Source organism: Empidonax traillii, unplaced genomic scaffold, assembly GCF_003031625.1.
Source record: "Empidonax traillii isolate 1590-97213 ecotype Southwest subspecies unplaced genomic scaffold, ASM303162v1 scaffold544:size423439, whole genome shotgun sequence".
Classification (NCBI taxonomy): domain Eukaryota; kingdom Metazoa; phylum Chordata; class Aves; order Passeriformes; family Tyrannidae; genus Empidonax; species Empidonax traillii.
In genome coordinates, this window is record NW_020955737.1 from 210,741 (window position 1) to 226,070 (window position 15,330).

A 15,330-nucleotide genomic window follows, 5' to 3' on the forward strand; every position below is an offset into this window, starting at 1 on the left:
AAAACATCAGGAAGAGGCTCGAGAGCCATTAGATTTATTATGCTCTTCAAAGAACAGAGGCACCTTTTGTTGTTCTAGACATTCGACAGCAGCTCTGGCGCTGCTGCTGCTGCTGCTTTGAGCAGGGATACAATAGAGTCCAGCAGGAAAGTGGCTAAGATGTGTACAAGCAACATGTCATGGGTTTTTATTTGCATATCATTGGGAGAGCACTTCAGTGCCCTGGAATACTTTCTGCCACGGATCCCTACCATCTGGGGGACTGAAAAAATGAATTGAAAAAATGCCCCCTTCTATAGAGCAGAATAATTAAATAACAGTTTGATACTTCCTGACAGATGAATAATAGCAATTAGATTTACAGTTTAACACTGAAAGGAGTCTGTAATCCCAGTTTATCTATTCACGAATGAAGCAATTCACCTCCTGTGCTCCAGTCAGACAGAGCCAAGCTAACACAGAAGATTAACCAATTTTATTCACTGCTTCTTCTGACTGGGTTGACTTCTTCTAGTTCCGCTTTTAAGCATGTTTCTTTTACTGTGAAGTGTACCCAGGTTCTTAGAAATGTCATATATTCAACTTAGGAAACCCAGGTTAACCTGAGAAGAGGACACTTGAGCAGGCAGGGGAAGCTTGCAAGTGCCTTTATTCCAGGTGGAGAAATTTTCATTGTTTAGGGAAGATGGGCAGTGGGCTTATATGAAGATTCTCATCCCCATCAGCACAGGAAGCAAAAGCCTTGGGAGCTAGACACGATGAGTGCTCCTGTGGGCTGAACTGATGTTTCTCAGCTGGGTTCACAAAGGACTCCTGCCATCAAAGGTCGAAAATGCTGAGGGGCACTGCCTGGGGGGTGCCCTTCACTGGTTGCTCAATAAATTTGCCCCTGGTCTGCTGATAACAGCTCATCTCTGTCCAGTTCGCAAAGAATGAATTTTTTTCTATAGTAAGCAATATACTAAAAGATTATGTATAAATCGGGTGGATTTTTCTGGAACAGTTCCAGTGATAAAGCAATGCAGCAGACGAAGGGAAAAAGCTCATCATGTTACTTGAATTTTCCCTCTCTCTTCATTGACTTACAAAGCGCAGCAATTTAGATCAGAAACTGCTCTATCTGCAGAACATTTCTGAGCAACTAAAGTTAATACTGAAAGTGGTGTAGGCATGAGGCTGGAAAAACTGTGTTTCTCTAAACATTTCTCTGGTGTTTTTGAAAGATGCCAATCAGAAAACATTATTTCCCCTGGGAAAGCTTTGTTTTTGAAAGAAGCAAAAGTGCTTTGTATTCTTCACATGCACCCAATTAACCATTGCCTGCGGGTTGCTATTTTGGCTAGCACTAGGTGTCTGACCACATGGATCATATTTACACCAGTGAGTTCAAAAGTTTGTTATTTACAAGTTCTCTGTGACTAAATTATAAATAGGAACAACTTGTGGAATGACTTGGTTCAAAGACCTGCAGCAGGATGCACGCTTACAGTTCTGCAATGCCTACGCAATATGAAGTTACACGTGTCTTTACATGTTACTAGCACACTTAATAGGACAATGTGCACAGAATATACTATCTTAGGGCTTTATAATCTGCACCAACACACCTGATAGCGTGGGAAACAAGTCTGCAGCACAGTATGCAAAGTGTCTTGCATGGGGCACAGATCCCTTTATACCAGCACGGTTTTGGAACCAGCTGGCTGCAAGTGGGCATTGTGTTCTGTGGTGGGTCCCTTCCATTATTGATGAGTGATTTTATGTATTATGCAGTACTGTAATGAAGATGCAGTCTTTTGTCTTCCCACACTGTGTCCTCTGTGGTGCTGGGAAATCTTGGGGCAATATTATCAAATGAAACAGGCACTGCATTGTAGAAGATGAATTCAGCTGACTGAGCTTCCCAGCAGTTACACTTTGGTGCTACTGAAAAACCAAGAGACGTGGGACTAGCTGGAAAAATTCTAATGAAAAATGAACCGAATATAACATTGGAAAAATGTATTAAAAAACCTGTATAGACTTTCATTTGAATTCCAGTGCACCATAATCTTCACACACATCCTTCACTGACAGAAACCTTGCAAATACTTAGGGCAGCTAACTAGGAGAGAAAATGTATGCTACATTCTGCCAGTTTATCTCCTGTTTGATGATTCGATGCTTTATTCTGTTATTTATTCCCTCATTTTGATGGGATCAAAGTGCTTTCCAAGGAACTTCCTCTTAGCAATACAGAAATGCTGCCACTTCTGTATAAGGATAAAAGCAGAATGACTGAAGGAATGGAAAAATATCTCAAATTCTGAAGAACTTCATAAAATAAAACTTCTGGAAAAAATGGCAAGAGAAATACCTGTCAAATAATCCTCAGTGGTGGAAAAGACAGTAGATCTTCTAATCAGAAGAAGAGGGGTGAAGAGCAATCCTTCTGACTACTAAAATGTTCTCCCTGCAGAATTAAGGCTGTGTCTCTGAAGCATCATGTGGGAAGGCACAGGACTGAACTCTGCACATTTCATGACCTGAGTCTGTATTGTGTGGTCTTTCGGGCACTTAAAACATTATTTATTGCTTTCTTACAAGAAATAAATAAACTAATAAATCACTATTAAATTTCTCCAAACCTTTCTCCTGCCATTTCGTGCTTTCCTCCAACTTCTCTGTTAGTCAGAAAGGGAAGCTGACCTCTTAACTATAATCAACTCCACAACAGAGCCCTCTGCTTAAGGCTTTCCAGCATGTGGTTTTTACATTTAGAAACAAGATTTTCATGCATTGTAAGTCAACAATAAGTATCCAAGTCCTCAAGGTAAAAACATCAAAAGAAAAGCGAAAGTTCATAATAACGTTTTATTTACTGTGTCACAGGCAGCATTTACCAGTAGCACAGATCAGAGCATTAATTCTCCTCCAAGAAGTAACAAGTCTTTAAGCCACGGAAGCCTGAGATGCCCTCAGAGGTGGTCACGCCAAGCCACAAAGCTGAGCCACTGCCTCCTTCTGCAGCATGGGAACATGCAGGTGCTGCCAGGGACCAGCAGGGACTCAGAGGCAATTTCTGAAGAGAGCAAATAAGGCAGGAAGAAGACAAAGAATTCCTCTGCCTGTCCCCAGAAATTTGGGGACCAAGAAATGAGAGAAAATATTCTCATTCTCTCTCTCAGGGAAGTGTAACCTCCCACTGGGAGAAGCACAGGCTCCATTAAGCCCTGCAGAAAGTTACCTTCACCACAGGCACTGCTGGCTCTCCTACAAAATTACATCAGGGTAGAACTTGCCCATTTTAGCTTACTAATATCCCCGCTTTCTGTCCTGCTCCAATAGTGATGCTGCGCTGCCACCAGTCATTGCGTTACATCTGAGAGGATGGAAGCCCTGAAGAACATGAACCTTGTCTGCTTAGCAAACAGCCTGTGGGCAGGATCCATGCAAAATGCTTTTTCCACAGTCTCCTGGGGCAGGAAGGATTGATGCTCTGCTCCCAGTGAAACCTGGCTGCAGGTGACAAAGTAAGCTACTGACACACTAGCTTGTATCAGGTCAGTTGTGAAAGGTCTGACTTCATGAAGTGGACACCCACAAAAGAAAAACAATTAAAGGGGAGGTCGTTCGTCATACTAGTAGTCTTACTAAATGTCACCATTTAAGAACTCTAAGCAAGAGATTGGTAATGAGCAAGTCAATGTTATCATTTGCTCTCATTTTGCAGGCTGTCTCAGGACCAACTCTTTGCTTTTTATTGTAAAGGAGAATGGATTAAAGTGATGTATAAGGAAATCAAAGTAATTAGGCATATAGACAAGCTGGCAGGTAAACAATTGCGATTCAGTGAGGCAACTGTCAACCTCTAAAGGAAGGATGGTACATACTTACATTATTATTTTCTTTTTAGTAATATTTTTTCTCATTTCAGATTACTCCTAACATAATCATAAACATCCTTACGAAGCATAAGACTACGCTGAGTCTGTGTTCACCTCCTTCAAGGCTTGCTTCTGCTCACCCTGAGGATGTGCACTGGGAGAGGCTCCCACCACAGCACTGGGAACTTGGACACGTGTAAGATGGCCAGCCCTCTCCACAGGTAAGAGTATGAGCACAGAAATCTAACTAGACATAGAGTTCAGACTATGGCTTTTCTCCCAACTTTTGTGATCTTTGGGATCTTATACCCCTGGGAAGATCCCTTCCCCATCATTGATCTTGACATGCAACCCAGGTTAGCACATCTGGCTGTAGGATCTGACTCAGCCTATTTAACCATAGGCATTTAATGAAGCACTGGGTTAGTTTTCACTCATGCCCCATGTAATCAGTACAGAGATTGGTGCCTGTGGTTGACCTTGGGCGTCACAGCTTCTCCTGTGAGAAGGAGGGACAGTACAGTAATTCTCATCTGTACACTCATTTAAAGTGACCCAGTAAGGGGAAAGTCAGCACTACCTAAAAATTCCTTCCAACTCCCCCAAACACAGACTCCTATCATTTTTTTAAACTAATTCATCTTAATGCACCATTCAAAACCCCACACCATTGCTTTGTGCCAAGACTAGTTATCTCCCAAATGTTACAGTATCCTGACTGAATGCCTGCTGAAGATACGATGCAGTCTCACATTTTCTGCTGTAGTCTACCATGATTAATTTTAGTTTATGGAAGTGGGTGGTAGAACGAAGGGAGAAGCAGCCATGGAAGCCAGAAATCTATTCAACTATGGGAAGATCAGAAGTTCCTAAACATAATAATGTCTCAGCAGGGAATATATGAAAAAACTAAACATTAGAAACAGCACATCCCAGGCAGTGCACATAGCATATTCCAAGCTGTGGAGTTACCAGATAGGGTGTGTTGTACTATGAATGTGCCAGAGGGAACCTCTGTTTAACACCGTTGTTTTAATAGTGCGTTTTATTAGTGCGTGGAGCAGTTCTGTGAATAGAAATGCACCCCTTAAAGCTGCCATCCATCTCCATAAGCACATACATGGATGCATAGATATAATAAATAAATTTTTTTCCTAATGATTTTTCCTTATCAAAGAAGACGACTCTAATGCAGTATGCAGGCAGCGGAATGGATGGAGTATGCAGGCAGTGGCTGTGCCTGAAAAGATATATGGATATGTGTGTTTGTGTGAATTCCTCTTCCCAGTAATTCATACTCACAAATGTATATAGGAGCCCAGAAAAGCAGATCTGAAAAAAGATTTTATATCTTATATCCATTATGTACTTTTGCTGTCAACTTGCACACTGAGGTCATTGCAATAACTGGGAAACTTATGATGATATAAAAGTCCTCAATATAATCTATTATCAATCTGTAGCTAATACAAATTAAAAAGAAATATTTATAGAAATAAATTTAATCATCTAAAAGAACTGATAAAAATGAGTATTTGAAAAACCTGTTTCATAGAATCAGATTTTTTTAAAAAAAAACCCCAGATGCTGAAATTATCTTTAAGCCAAATTTCAGTTTTTGACAAGCTCAGCCATAAAGAATGGAACAACTGGAAATCTTTGAAACTTCTAACACTTTATGTATGAGAGAAAAGGGTTTGTTGAAGACAGAATAATTACCAGACAATTTGTTTTTACAGAAAATAAAGTAGAAATTTTTTTCATCTGTGACCCAATTCATGTCTGTGTATGTGACAACTACAAAATCTAAATGCAAGCTCTTCAGCATGGACTGCATCCTAAGTCTGTAAAGCGTCTGAAGAACACTTTGGTGTGCTAAGTAACTGAATAAAGAATACCCCCAAAAATGCAAAATGCAAATTATTATTTGCTGTATATTCATAAACTTCTCAGAAATTTAATAGGCTTTCAAGGACAAAAAAATACTTTCTTAAAATATCTCTTGTTCTTTGCTAAGAGTAGCTAACATAATTAAAATATCAACCATAAGACAGCTTCATTATTTTCTCCTACGTGCAATAAATTCTCATCCTGGGGCCTGAGCTTCCACAAGGCACCTCCCTGAAAAAACATCAAAATCCTGCAAAAACCTCAGTCTCTTTGACAGGAAGAGACAGATAGGAAAAAAAACTCAACCCAAACTTAAGGACTTTCAGAAGAAAGGCAGAATCATCACAGGCATTAAACCAATCACTACACCAAGACCATAGTCGAAGTATCCAAATTTGGAGTCTTATTTGGTGATCTAAAAGGTCTGAGAGCATTTGAGCAGCCAAAGAGCTTTGTACTCTGCAGATTTGCATAAATTTAGTACTGGTGAACCTTAGCCAGATTTCCTCATGAAGTCTCCTGCTGTGGCACAACTAGAGCTGAAAATGTTCAATCTGAAGAAAGCAGGATTAAGTCCTCAGTATTTCTAAATACAACTCAGAATTTAAAATATTTCTTCATTTTTGATGACTTTTGCATTTTTCAGCTTAATAGGTCAGAAATAGCAAAATAAAAAATATGAACTTTTATATTACAAATATGCCTTTTAGTAAGACATATTTGTGTGCTGAAGGTTGTCAGGAGACAACTTCTCTCTAAAGAGCTGCTGTCCATCGCCAATGAACACTGCAGTGAAACCTGGATAGCAGGTGATGTAAACCTTGACTCACTGTGTTTGCAAAAGGAAAATAGGGCTGTGGTGTGTATTTTACAGGGGAAAAAAAAGACACCACACAAGGACTGCTCTGTTCCCAGCCCAAGAGCTGCAGAGAGGTCACAAGCGTGTAACTGAGGGCAGTACTTCATCCAGATACCACAGACCAGAAACTGGTTTCCACTGAGAAACCAGGATGTTATTTTGGGCCCTTGTCAAGCTACTGCAATGATGAATTCTCAGAACAGCAAACTTCACCCCAAGTTTTTTCTGCAGTCAGGGTAGTATTGAGGGATATCGGTCAATGACTGGAGTACAAGCCTTTGCATTTTACCTTTTGAAATAATCACAAACTCCTCATTTTGAAAGCTGACCCATTGGCTGGAGCTGACACCCAACACACCGGAAATACCAGCTCCAAGTTCTACCTTATAAAATGTCGCTAATTTTGCTCTAGCTTCTGTTTATTTAAAGTTGTATTCTGCCATCTTACATGTAAAACATATAGGGATCCACATAAATTAGTGGGCCTGCCTGCCTGTTGAGGCATTCCCAAATAACTGGTGAGTGAAGGCACTGTGAAAAATGAGAAGGAATGGAAATAAAACCTGAAAACGTACAATTCATACTACAGCAAATGCTGACCCTAAAGGCTGTCTACCAGAGGCTGTTTTTTTATTATAACATGTTTCATAATAGCATACTATCCAATACAGCTGATTTTGGTGATTGGTAACAAGCACTGTAAAACATCACAGATTAATAGAGAATTATTTACCTCCATCTTGTGAGTTCATGATATTCAGAGCAAACAGCATTGCATTGGAGAACGTGGTGGCCTCTTCTTTGCTTGCAAAATTCAAGCCATAGACCTGCCGTGCGTCGCGCCATTGATGAAAGGTAGGTGTTGCTTGATTGTACTTCAATCCTTTCACAATTGAGTAATTAATCACTACCTGTGATTTGAAAGAGAGGGGTAAGGATTAAAAATAGTTCTGTTTACAGTGGGAAAAAACCTCACCCAACCCTTGTGTAAAGGTTAACAAAATGGGTAGAGGCAGTTCCTTTGGCAGCTCCTGCGTGGTTGTACGGTAAGGCAGCGTGCATTTTGATGACAGAGGAGCCACATCTGGGGTTCAGTTCAATTCAGCCTCAGGGACTTGCAAGCTAGTTTTGCAAAATCTATTACCTGCTCCTGTTTTCTGCAGCACCTCCACAGGCTGCAGCTGTGCAGATGCTGCAGACAGCTGTCAGGAGCCAGTGCCAGCAGCTGTTGCCATCTTTTGGAGGATGATCATGCACAATTGTTAGAAAAAGAGCGAGACCGAGCTCTTGGCACTAACCCTGCCCTACAGCAGATAAATGTTTTGACTCATTGCACAGGCTCTGCTTTTCTCCTCCCATGCCACCAGCTTCTTGTGTTGAGAGTTCTTCCTTTAGAATCAGACAGGCAATGACAAAACCAGACAACCACATATTTCCTCTCCCACCTCCTCCCCTGCTGTATGAGCGATATTTTCCAGGTAAGGGGTGACTGCAGCAGAAGGGTGTTTCTGTATGTTTTGATTTAATCAGCTAAATACAATGCCCTGTTTATTCTTGAGCAGGGCACGTGGGACACCCAGCTACACCGTGCAACTGGGATCCAACCAGAAACCTCCAACGCTAAAAGTGTAACCTGATCTAGCTGAAGGGGGAGAGGCACGAATGTCCACTGCACCACTAATAAGCCAGAAGGACGGATGGCAGAGGCAGCATCCCTGAGATACCCATCTGTGCACCGGCAGTGGCACTATTGTGACAAAAAACTTAAGAAACAAAATGCTAGCTGAAGGGATCATAATTATTCCTATAACTAGACAAAGTGCAGTTGAAAGCAAAGAAGTTGTAGGAGGCTCCCACTTCTTCAGCTCAAACAGCCTGGGAACAGAAGGGAACCAGGGACAGAGAACCTTGAAATCATGAGCAGGTAAAGTTCATTATTCAAATACAGCCAAGCTGGTCTTGAATGTTCCAGATTGCCCCTGCAAATGGATTTATTTTGGCTGGAGTTTTATCAAGAGCCAGAACAATCCCACATATTCTGACCCTTGTTGAAAGTCACTCACACTAGTTTGTGTGGCTCATCTGCAAATTAAATGGGTTGGACACTGTTTTACAGGAGTAGGAAGAGGACTTTTGTGCATGCTGTCCAGGAGCTCACTCTTAGAACAAGTCTTCCCATCCTGGGCTTTGTAAGATGAAAGAAAGAACTGAAGACAAGAGAACAGAGAGTCAGTAATGAGTCAACTTTGTACACAATATTTATGTTAGCAGTCGATCCCACACACCAGAAAACCTACCAATACATTTTCTTTGCAGTCTGATTGATCAGCATTTTGGAAAGTTTTCTATTAACACTACATTTGCAATTAAAAAGCTCCAGTGTATTTAATTAGTCCAACAATATTTTTATTAGATGACTGACAATTCTTCTTAATTATAAAGGCAGACTTTTAAAACTAATTTCAAAGATTAATGACTCCTAACTGAGTTTTGAATTTTCAGTGGATTGCCAGTTGAAATTGGCAGGAAAACATTAGATGAACACCTAACAAGGAACAAACTGTTTTAAACACATTCCTGTTTTTGAAGGATAACACTGTCTCATTGATATAGCTAACAGATGTCTGATAACTATACTATATTATTATACAAAAAATTATGGAAACCAGGAAAGAAGCCACTACACCACTAGATAATTACAGATATACTCTTATTTTTAGAATGAATTTATTTACCTGAGCCATCATTAAACAGTGATATAGCAGATAGTCTCTGAATACTTAGTCTAGATTTGGGCATAAATATGATAGGCCAACTTTTGCACTCAAACCAGTATCATTATTAAGGTTCCATGCAAATGCACTGGGAAGCAATGAGACCTTCGCTGCTATTTTTGACACATTTCAGTGAGAGATTCCTGACCTGTGAGCCAAAGGAAGATGCAGCCTACATTTGGTATACAGGCTTCCAAGGGTTAGTCCCCTGAAAATGGGAACCACATTGCCAGCATGCTGTGTGAAAACACCCACACCAACCAAAATGAAGTGGAAACTGGTCACAGCAAAGGCACTGAACTTGCATTATAACTGACAGCTTAGATTGCCTTTTTTTCTTCAAAACTGGTGACATCACCCACATTTTTCCACTGAGCCTGTACCGATGTCAGTCACACTCAAGGAGTCTCCGGAGCATCAAATAGACTCATGCCTGGATTACTAATCCAACGGTTTTAAGATGGATCAATTTTTAAGTTTTCCAATCATTTTTGAGCAATTCACCAAGGGAAGGCACAGTCAGTATCTTCAAGGAAATGTTTAAAAAGACTGTGAAGCTTCTACAAGGCTTTCAAAGCGAGTCTTTTTCACCTACTAAAAGAAACTTGAGTTTCAAAGGACACCACTATCAAAGTCCAAAGAGCACCAGATTGTGCAATGCAGCTGCATAATGAAAGACAGAAATTGTAAAAACCTACACTAAAAATTGTTTAGTAGAAGTCAGGTAAACTGTTCAAAACCTGCTTCCCCAGAATATTGACCCAAGGAACTCAGAGAATCTGCTCTGTTCTGAGGGTCTGATCCCTTGAGTCAAACAAAGGCAGAATCCGAATGCTGACCTTCAGTAATCATCAGGATGCCTACACATGTAATACTTTGTCTTCAAACTCAAATCAGAGAGTTTAAAACTGGGAAATGAAACTTAAAATGGTCAGAATTTCATTTTATCTCCTTTGGCTCACGTTTATGGAAAATACTATAAAAGAGAAGGGGTTCTGCTGTTGTTAAGATTGAGCGCACAAAGGTGTCTTGTACAGATGGTCTGGAGACTCTGCAAGGCACATGATGATAATGAGGTGCTTCAGAGCAGTACTTAACATAAAGGTCTCCCTGTTTGAAGCATAGGGGTTTTTTACAGGTGTTTCTAAGGGATCTTTACTCTAAAGCTTCATATGTCAGTAAGATAGCATCTGCCAGGTGGAGCAGACTAATAGTTCATCTTTTAAACTTCAGCTGTAGTCTACAATAGGTGAATTGGAGAATATTACTAGAAATCTTGCAGAAATAAGTAATGGATTTATTCATGACAAACAGTTCTTCCTGTAACTCTTCACCTAGAATTTGACTTAAAAACTGAAACACAACATTCTATATGCTTTTTTTTTCCTTTTTAACCTCCTTTTAGTATTTTATATCCTACAAAGTCTTCTTACTGATATAAATGTCTGTGCTGTTTTGAACCCTGTTAAATTCTGGATTTCAATGATCTCATGTGGCAAGGACAGACCAGGTGTGCACAGCATTAATAAGTGGACACCTTCCCATGTTCACATCACTGTAATGTTAAAAAAAGATTTGCTTCACTTCTACTTGGTTGTGTCCTTCACCCTTTCACCTCAGTTTAAAGTGTAGGCTCCCTGAGACAGGCAGGGAATTTTAGGATCTATAAAAAAGCTCAAAACTGAGAAGCCCTTCCTTTTGGTTGCTGAATCGTGAGCTGTCAGCAGTGATGACAGTGGTGGCCGATGGGACTCCTGGGAATGGGGCTAGAAGAGATCAAATGAGCTTCAGGGCAACACCTGAGGTGTAAATACACCCAAGATCATGGGAAGAGCTTCCACACAAGTCTCATCCACATGCTCTTGCTTACTGAACCAGGACAATAAAATCGTTTATTTCTCCAGAGCACAAAATGGCTCAGAAGGTTGTTACCAGCTTGGGCCCTTCCACACTGCCTGCACTCAGGCTCATGTCAAGGGGAGCAGACAGGATTGTAAAAGAGGGAGGATATATAAACGACTACAGCTAGTCCAGATTCGTTACTCCTGAAAGCAGGCCCAAATTGAATGAACTTCTAGTAACTTACAGCAGTGATTAATTGGTTCTTTATTTTTCAAAAATTGTGGTTAGTTTATATCCCAAGAATGCTGTCCCTCTTTCAATTTTGGTTTGGGCTTGCACGTAAAATGCCCGACCTTCCACAAGGTACATTCACTTCTCCGCCACATCAACACACCAGCCCTTCAGGAGATATGATTCACTTTTGGCTTGCACCATCCTCCCTGCCTGTTTGTTCAGCATGTGCCTTTGGGTGATGAGATCAGGCTGAGCTGACATCACTTGATGTAAAATCATAATTTTAAACCCTCAGTTGATCACGACTCCAGACTGGGGACCTATTGCTTTTCAACTAAGCCATAAAGATGGACCACTTGTATGTTTTTAGTTTTGTGAACTTCTTGCATGGTGACTGGAGCTCACCCATTTCACCTTTTCAACAGGACATGTGACAACAACAGCTGGCAAGTTGCAACATGGGGGTAAAGCGTGTGGTCATGACTGCTGGGTTTCAAGAATCACAGAACAGTTGGAAAAGACCTCTATGAACACTGAGTCCAAGATGAAGACTGCAAGGAAACATCAAAGTTCATGATGTGAAGCGACTGTAATACTGGTCTGGCCTTAGCTTCAAACCAGTTCTGGCCTCTGTGGCTACTGCAGAGCTTCAAGTGTCTCCTTGTGGTTTTCTGAAGGTTACCACTCACACCAGCATGACTCTATGCAAACCTGCACCTCTGTGCAGAGCAGGAAAGGGAATTCATGTCCTGCTGGTCTGTAACCCAGCGCTGCTGCTCCATGCAAAGCATGCAGTGAGCACGTCACCCAGACACATAAAGGGAACAAGAGGTCTGGTGACCACTTCCTGGTGGTGAGAATGATGCTCCAGTTCTGCTGCTCTAAAAACCGTATCTCTTTGCGGTGAACTTTTTAGACACTGTCAGCTAAAGAAGAAGATGAACACAGATAAGTAGACAGTGCTGTAAATTCCGACACACGCAACAAAAATGGGCTAGAAAACAGGCAGCTAGACAAAGACAAAAAAAGGAGTCTGCAGAAGAAGACACATGAGATATGAAAAAGAGGGTGAAAACTAAAGAAAGATGTTATTAGAGATGTAATATAAAAGAACAAAAATTAAAAGGGAAATACGAAAGGCAGGCAGGGGTGAAGCCATGAAAACTACTCTAGTCTGTGCCTTGCCAAACAGTATGTAATAAAAGTTGAAGTTGTTCCCCCATGGTATTGTTGTGTTACCTATTTTAAACTAATTTCTCAACTCTTGGAAATCTGTGTAGCTCCATCGGCTTCACTATATGCCAAATCACATGTTAGCTGAAGATTGGTCCTTTTCAGATAAATATTTTCAGATAAATATGTCTTTTCTGGCAAATCAACAGCATTTGCCAAAACCTCAATTTCAGCGAGATTTAAAATAACCTGTGAGCAAGCACAAAAGGTTTGTACAGAGAATTACTTTTACTGAAATAATTTTTTTCTCGTTAAATGCCAATACTTAGCAAGTCTAGCAAGCTTATGATTCCATGTTAGACTTATATAAAATATATTAAACTCTGAATCTTGAGACTTTCAGTGTTCCTTTGAATACTACTAAGCCACACAGCCTTGAATATATTTTATTCATAATATTGGATTTTTGCAATCATATATAAGGTGAACACTTTGTTTTAGACAATTTTAGGTGACTAAGGTAATAACCTATACTTTCTATTTGTTTGAGGGAGGATTTTTAGTCTTTAAACTCTAGAAAAATATATTCTACCTGCTTCCTTCTTAATTGAGATGATTTCCAGATAGCATATCCAGATAGCCTCTTTGTTAGTTGGAATATTTGCATGCAAATAGAATGTTAATGCAATGTTTAAAGTACAGCTCAAGATTAGACTTTTCATATGTCCTACTCTTTAAACTGTATACTCTGATTAAGACAGATCTCTGGTACACAGTCTCCCTTACTTATCTCACTTTCACATATATGTTGACATTATGACTTCTGCTTGTTATACACAAGCTATTCAGTCCCATCTTAGATTGCAGTCACATGAAAATCATTTACATTCACCAGCTGGCTATGTAAAATAAACAGATAGCATAGCCTGGTACAAAGCAGTACTGAGAAGCATAAAAACAGTTGCAAAACTTTTGGCAGATGTTTCAGAAATGCACTGCAAGGAGCTGAAAAGCAATGTGCTCAAACCCCACCTATTTCTGTTCTGATTTTCCTTTTTCAGAGCGGTAACTCTGTATATGGACAGTGTAGCAAAGTCATTACCACTTCCAGTATGCAACCTAACTAACTTTTCCAGTTGGCCCAAGCATCACTACAGCTGACAGCTGAGAGAGATCACCTGCATTTCTGTAAGCAGATCAATCAATTCAACATTTGTGGCAGCTGAGAGGTGCCCTGGTTCGTGCTGTCTGGACTAGCTTGGCTTGACTTGCCCTGCTCACCTCACCTTCCCAGAAGGCAACACCATTCTCTGAGCCAACAGGCAATCAATCAGTCTCCCACTTCTTCCTCATTCTTCTGCCAGGCAGAGGACTCGAGGCGAGTGCAAGAGGTGGGCATCCCAGACAGGCTGGGCTACCACCACCATACCAGCCTCATGCCAATACACAGAGGGAGCCCCCAACTCCGAAATTTCTGCTCTAAAATACAGATGAAACTGTGGTACTGCACTGCTACTCCACCCAAGCAAACTTTTGCTTAGGGTTCAATTGTGACATTTGGTTAGGGAGCTTCTGACAGCACGCACTGCCCGGCACACCACGAGCCAGGCTGTCCAGAGCCACGCCGTGCCAGCCCTGGGCTGAGCTCTGTGCTTTGGTGGCCGATCAGACTGGGGGCCTGATCCCAGTTCTGGTAATCTAAATCCCATATAACTCCTTTAATACCCAAGGAGGTCCTGCAGAATTAGGCTGCTGTAAATCAGATCACAGTGTGCACCCAGGATTTTAAAGTGCATTACATGGAACTAATTACTTAACAGGGCAATGTAACAATCACTTTAGTGAGACAGCAGTGGATTTTAATATAATATATTAAATTTTTAAAAATTAAATAAAATAATATTTTATTACAGTACTAAAACCAAGTAGAAAGTAATTTGGGGAGTGCTGAGAGCAAAACCTGCAGAACAAAACAAGAATCATTTCACAGGAGAAAAATGGAAGGGGGGAATAACATTAAAATCTCTCTGGCATCTACCAGAAGTTCTTTTTTCAAATAAGGAGTAATAATCTAGGATACATTCTATGTGCAAAAAATTGTATAAAATCTGAACACTGGAGTAAACAGACTTGTAGGCACCTTGCAGAGAGCAGGAAATGTTGCATTAGGTGTAGAACTGAGGTTACCAAATGAGATCAAAGGTTAATTTACAGGAAACTTGATACAGTTACTCACTTGTTGATCCTGCAGTTTAACTCCAACTACCCTGAAGGTGTTCGTGGCCGTGTTGTGGTATATGTTGATCCTGCTGAATCCCTGCTGTCCAGGTTTGATTGGCACCCATTTCTTACTGGTATCGTCATAGACCATAACTGAAGCTCGGGCTTGGCAAATACTCTGTTCACTGGAGAGCAAAAACAACAAAAACAGGAAAAAAGCAGTGAATTTGCTGCTTATTACTGCAAACTTGTAAAGGAAAAGAAACCAACAGAAACTATCAGAACTATTTACAAGATATGTTTTATAAGAGATCTGCTAATCCTTTGATCTTTTAAATTAAAGCTGATGTATATGTGTTCATAGACCTAAAAAACCTCCTGTATGCTGCTGTTTTGAACTGATAATCTATTTTGAATAAAACATTAAGCCCTGAGAAATAACCTGCATCACATAAATGCTATGAAAACTGTC

At 40.5% G+C, this 15,330-nt stretch overlaps 1 protein-coding gene across 6 annotated transcripts in view; it reads right to left on the reverse strand.

Annotated features, from left to right (window-relative positions):
- EVL (Enah/Vasp-like) overlaps positions 1 to 15,330 on the reverse strand; it is a 125,203-nt gene that overhangs the window by 54,733 nt on the left and 55,140 nt on the right. For all 6 annotated transcript variants that reach the window (XM_027897516.1, XM_027897517.1, XM_027897512.1 and 3 more), the window contains exons 2-3: positions 14,875 to 15,043; positions 7,349 to 7,526 (exon numbers count right to left, since the gene is read on the reverse strand). In XM_027897516.1, coding sequence (XP_027753317.1) covers positions 7,349 to 7,526; positions 14,875 to 15,043 — 347 coding nt within the window. The remainder of the gene's footprint in view (positions 1 to 7,348; positions 7,527 to 14,874; positions 15,044 to 15,330) is intronic.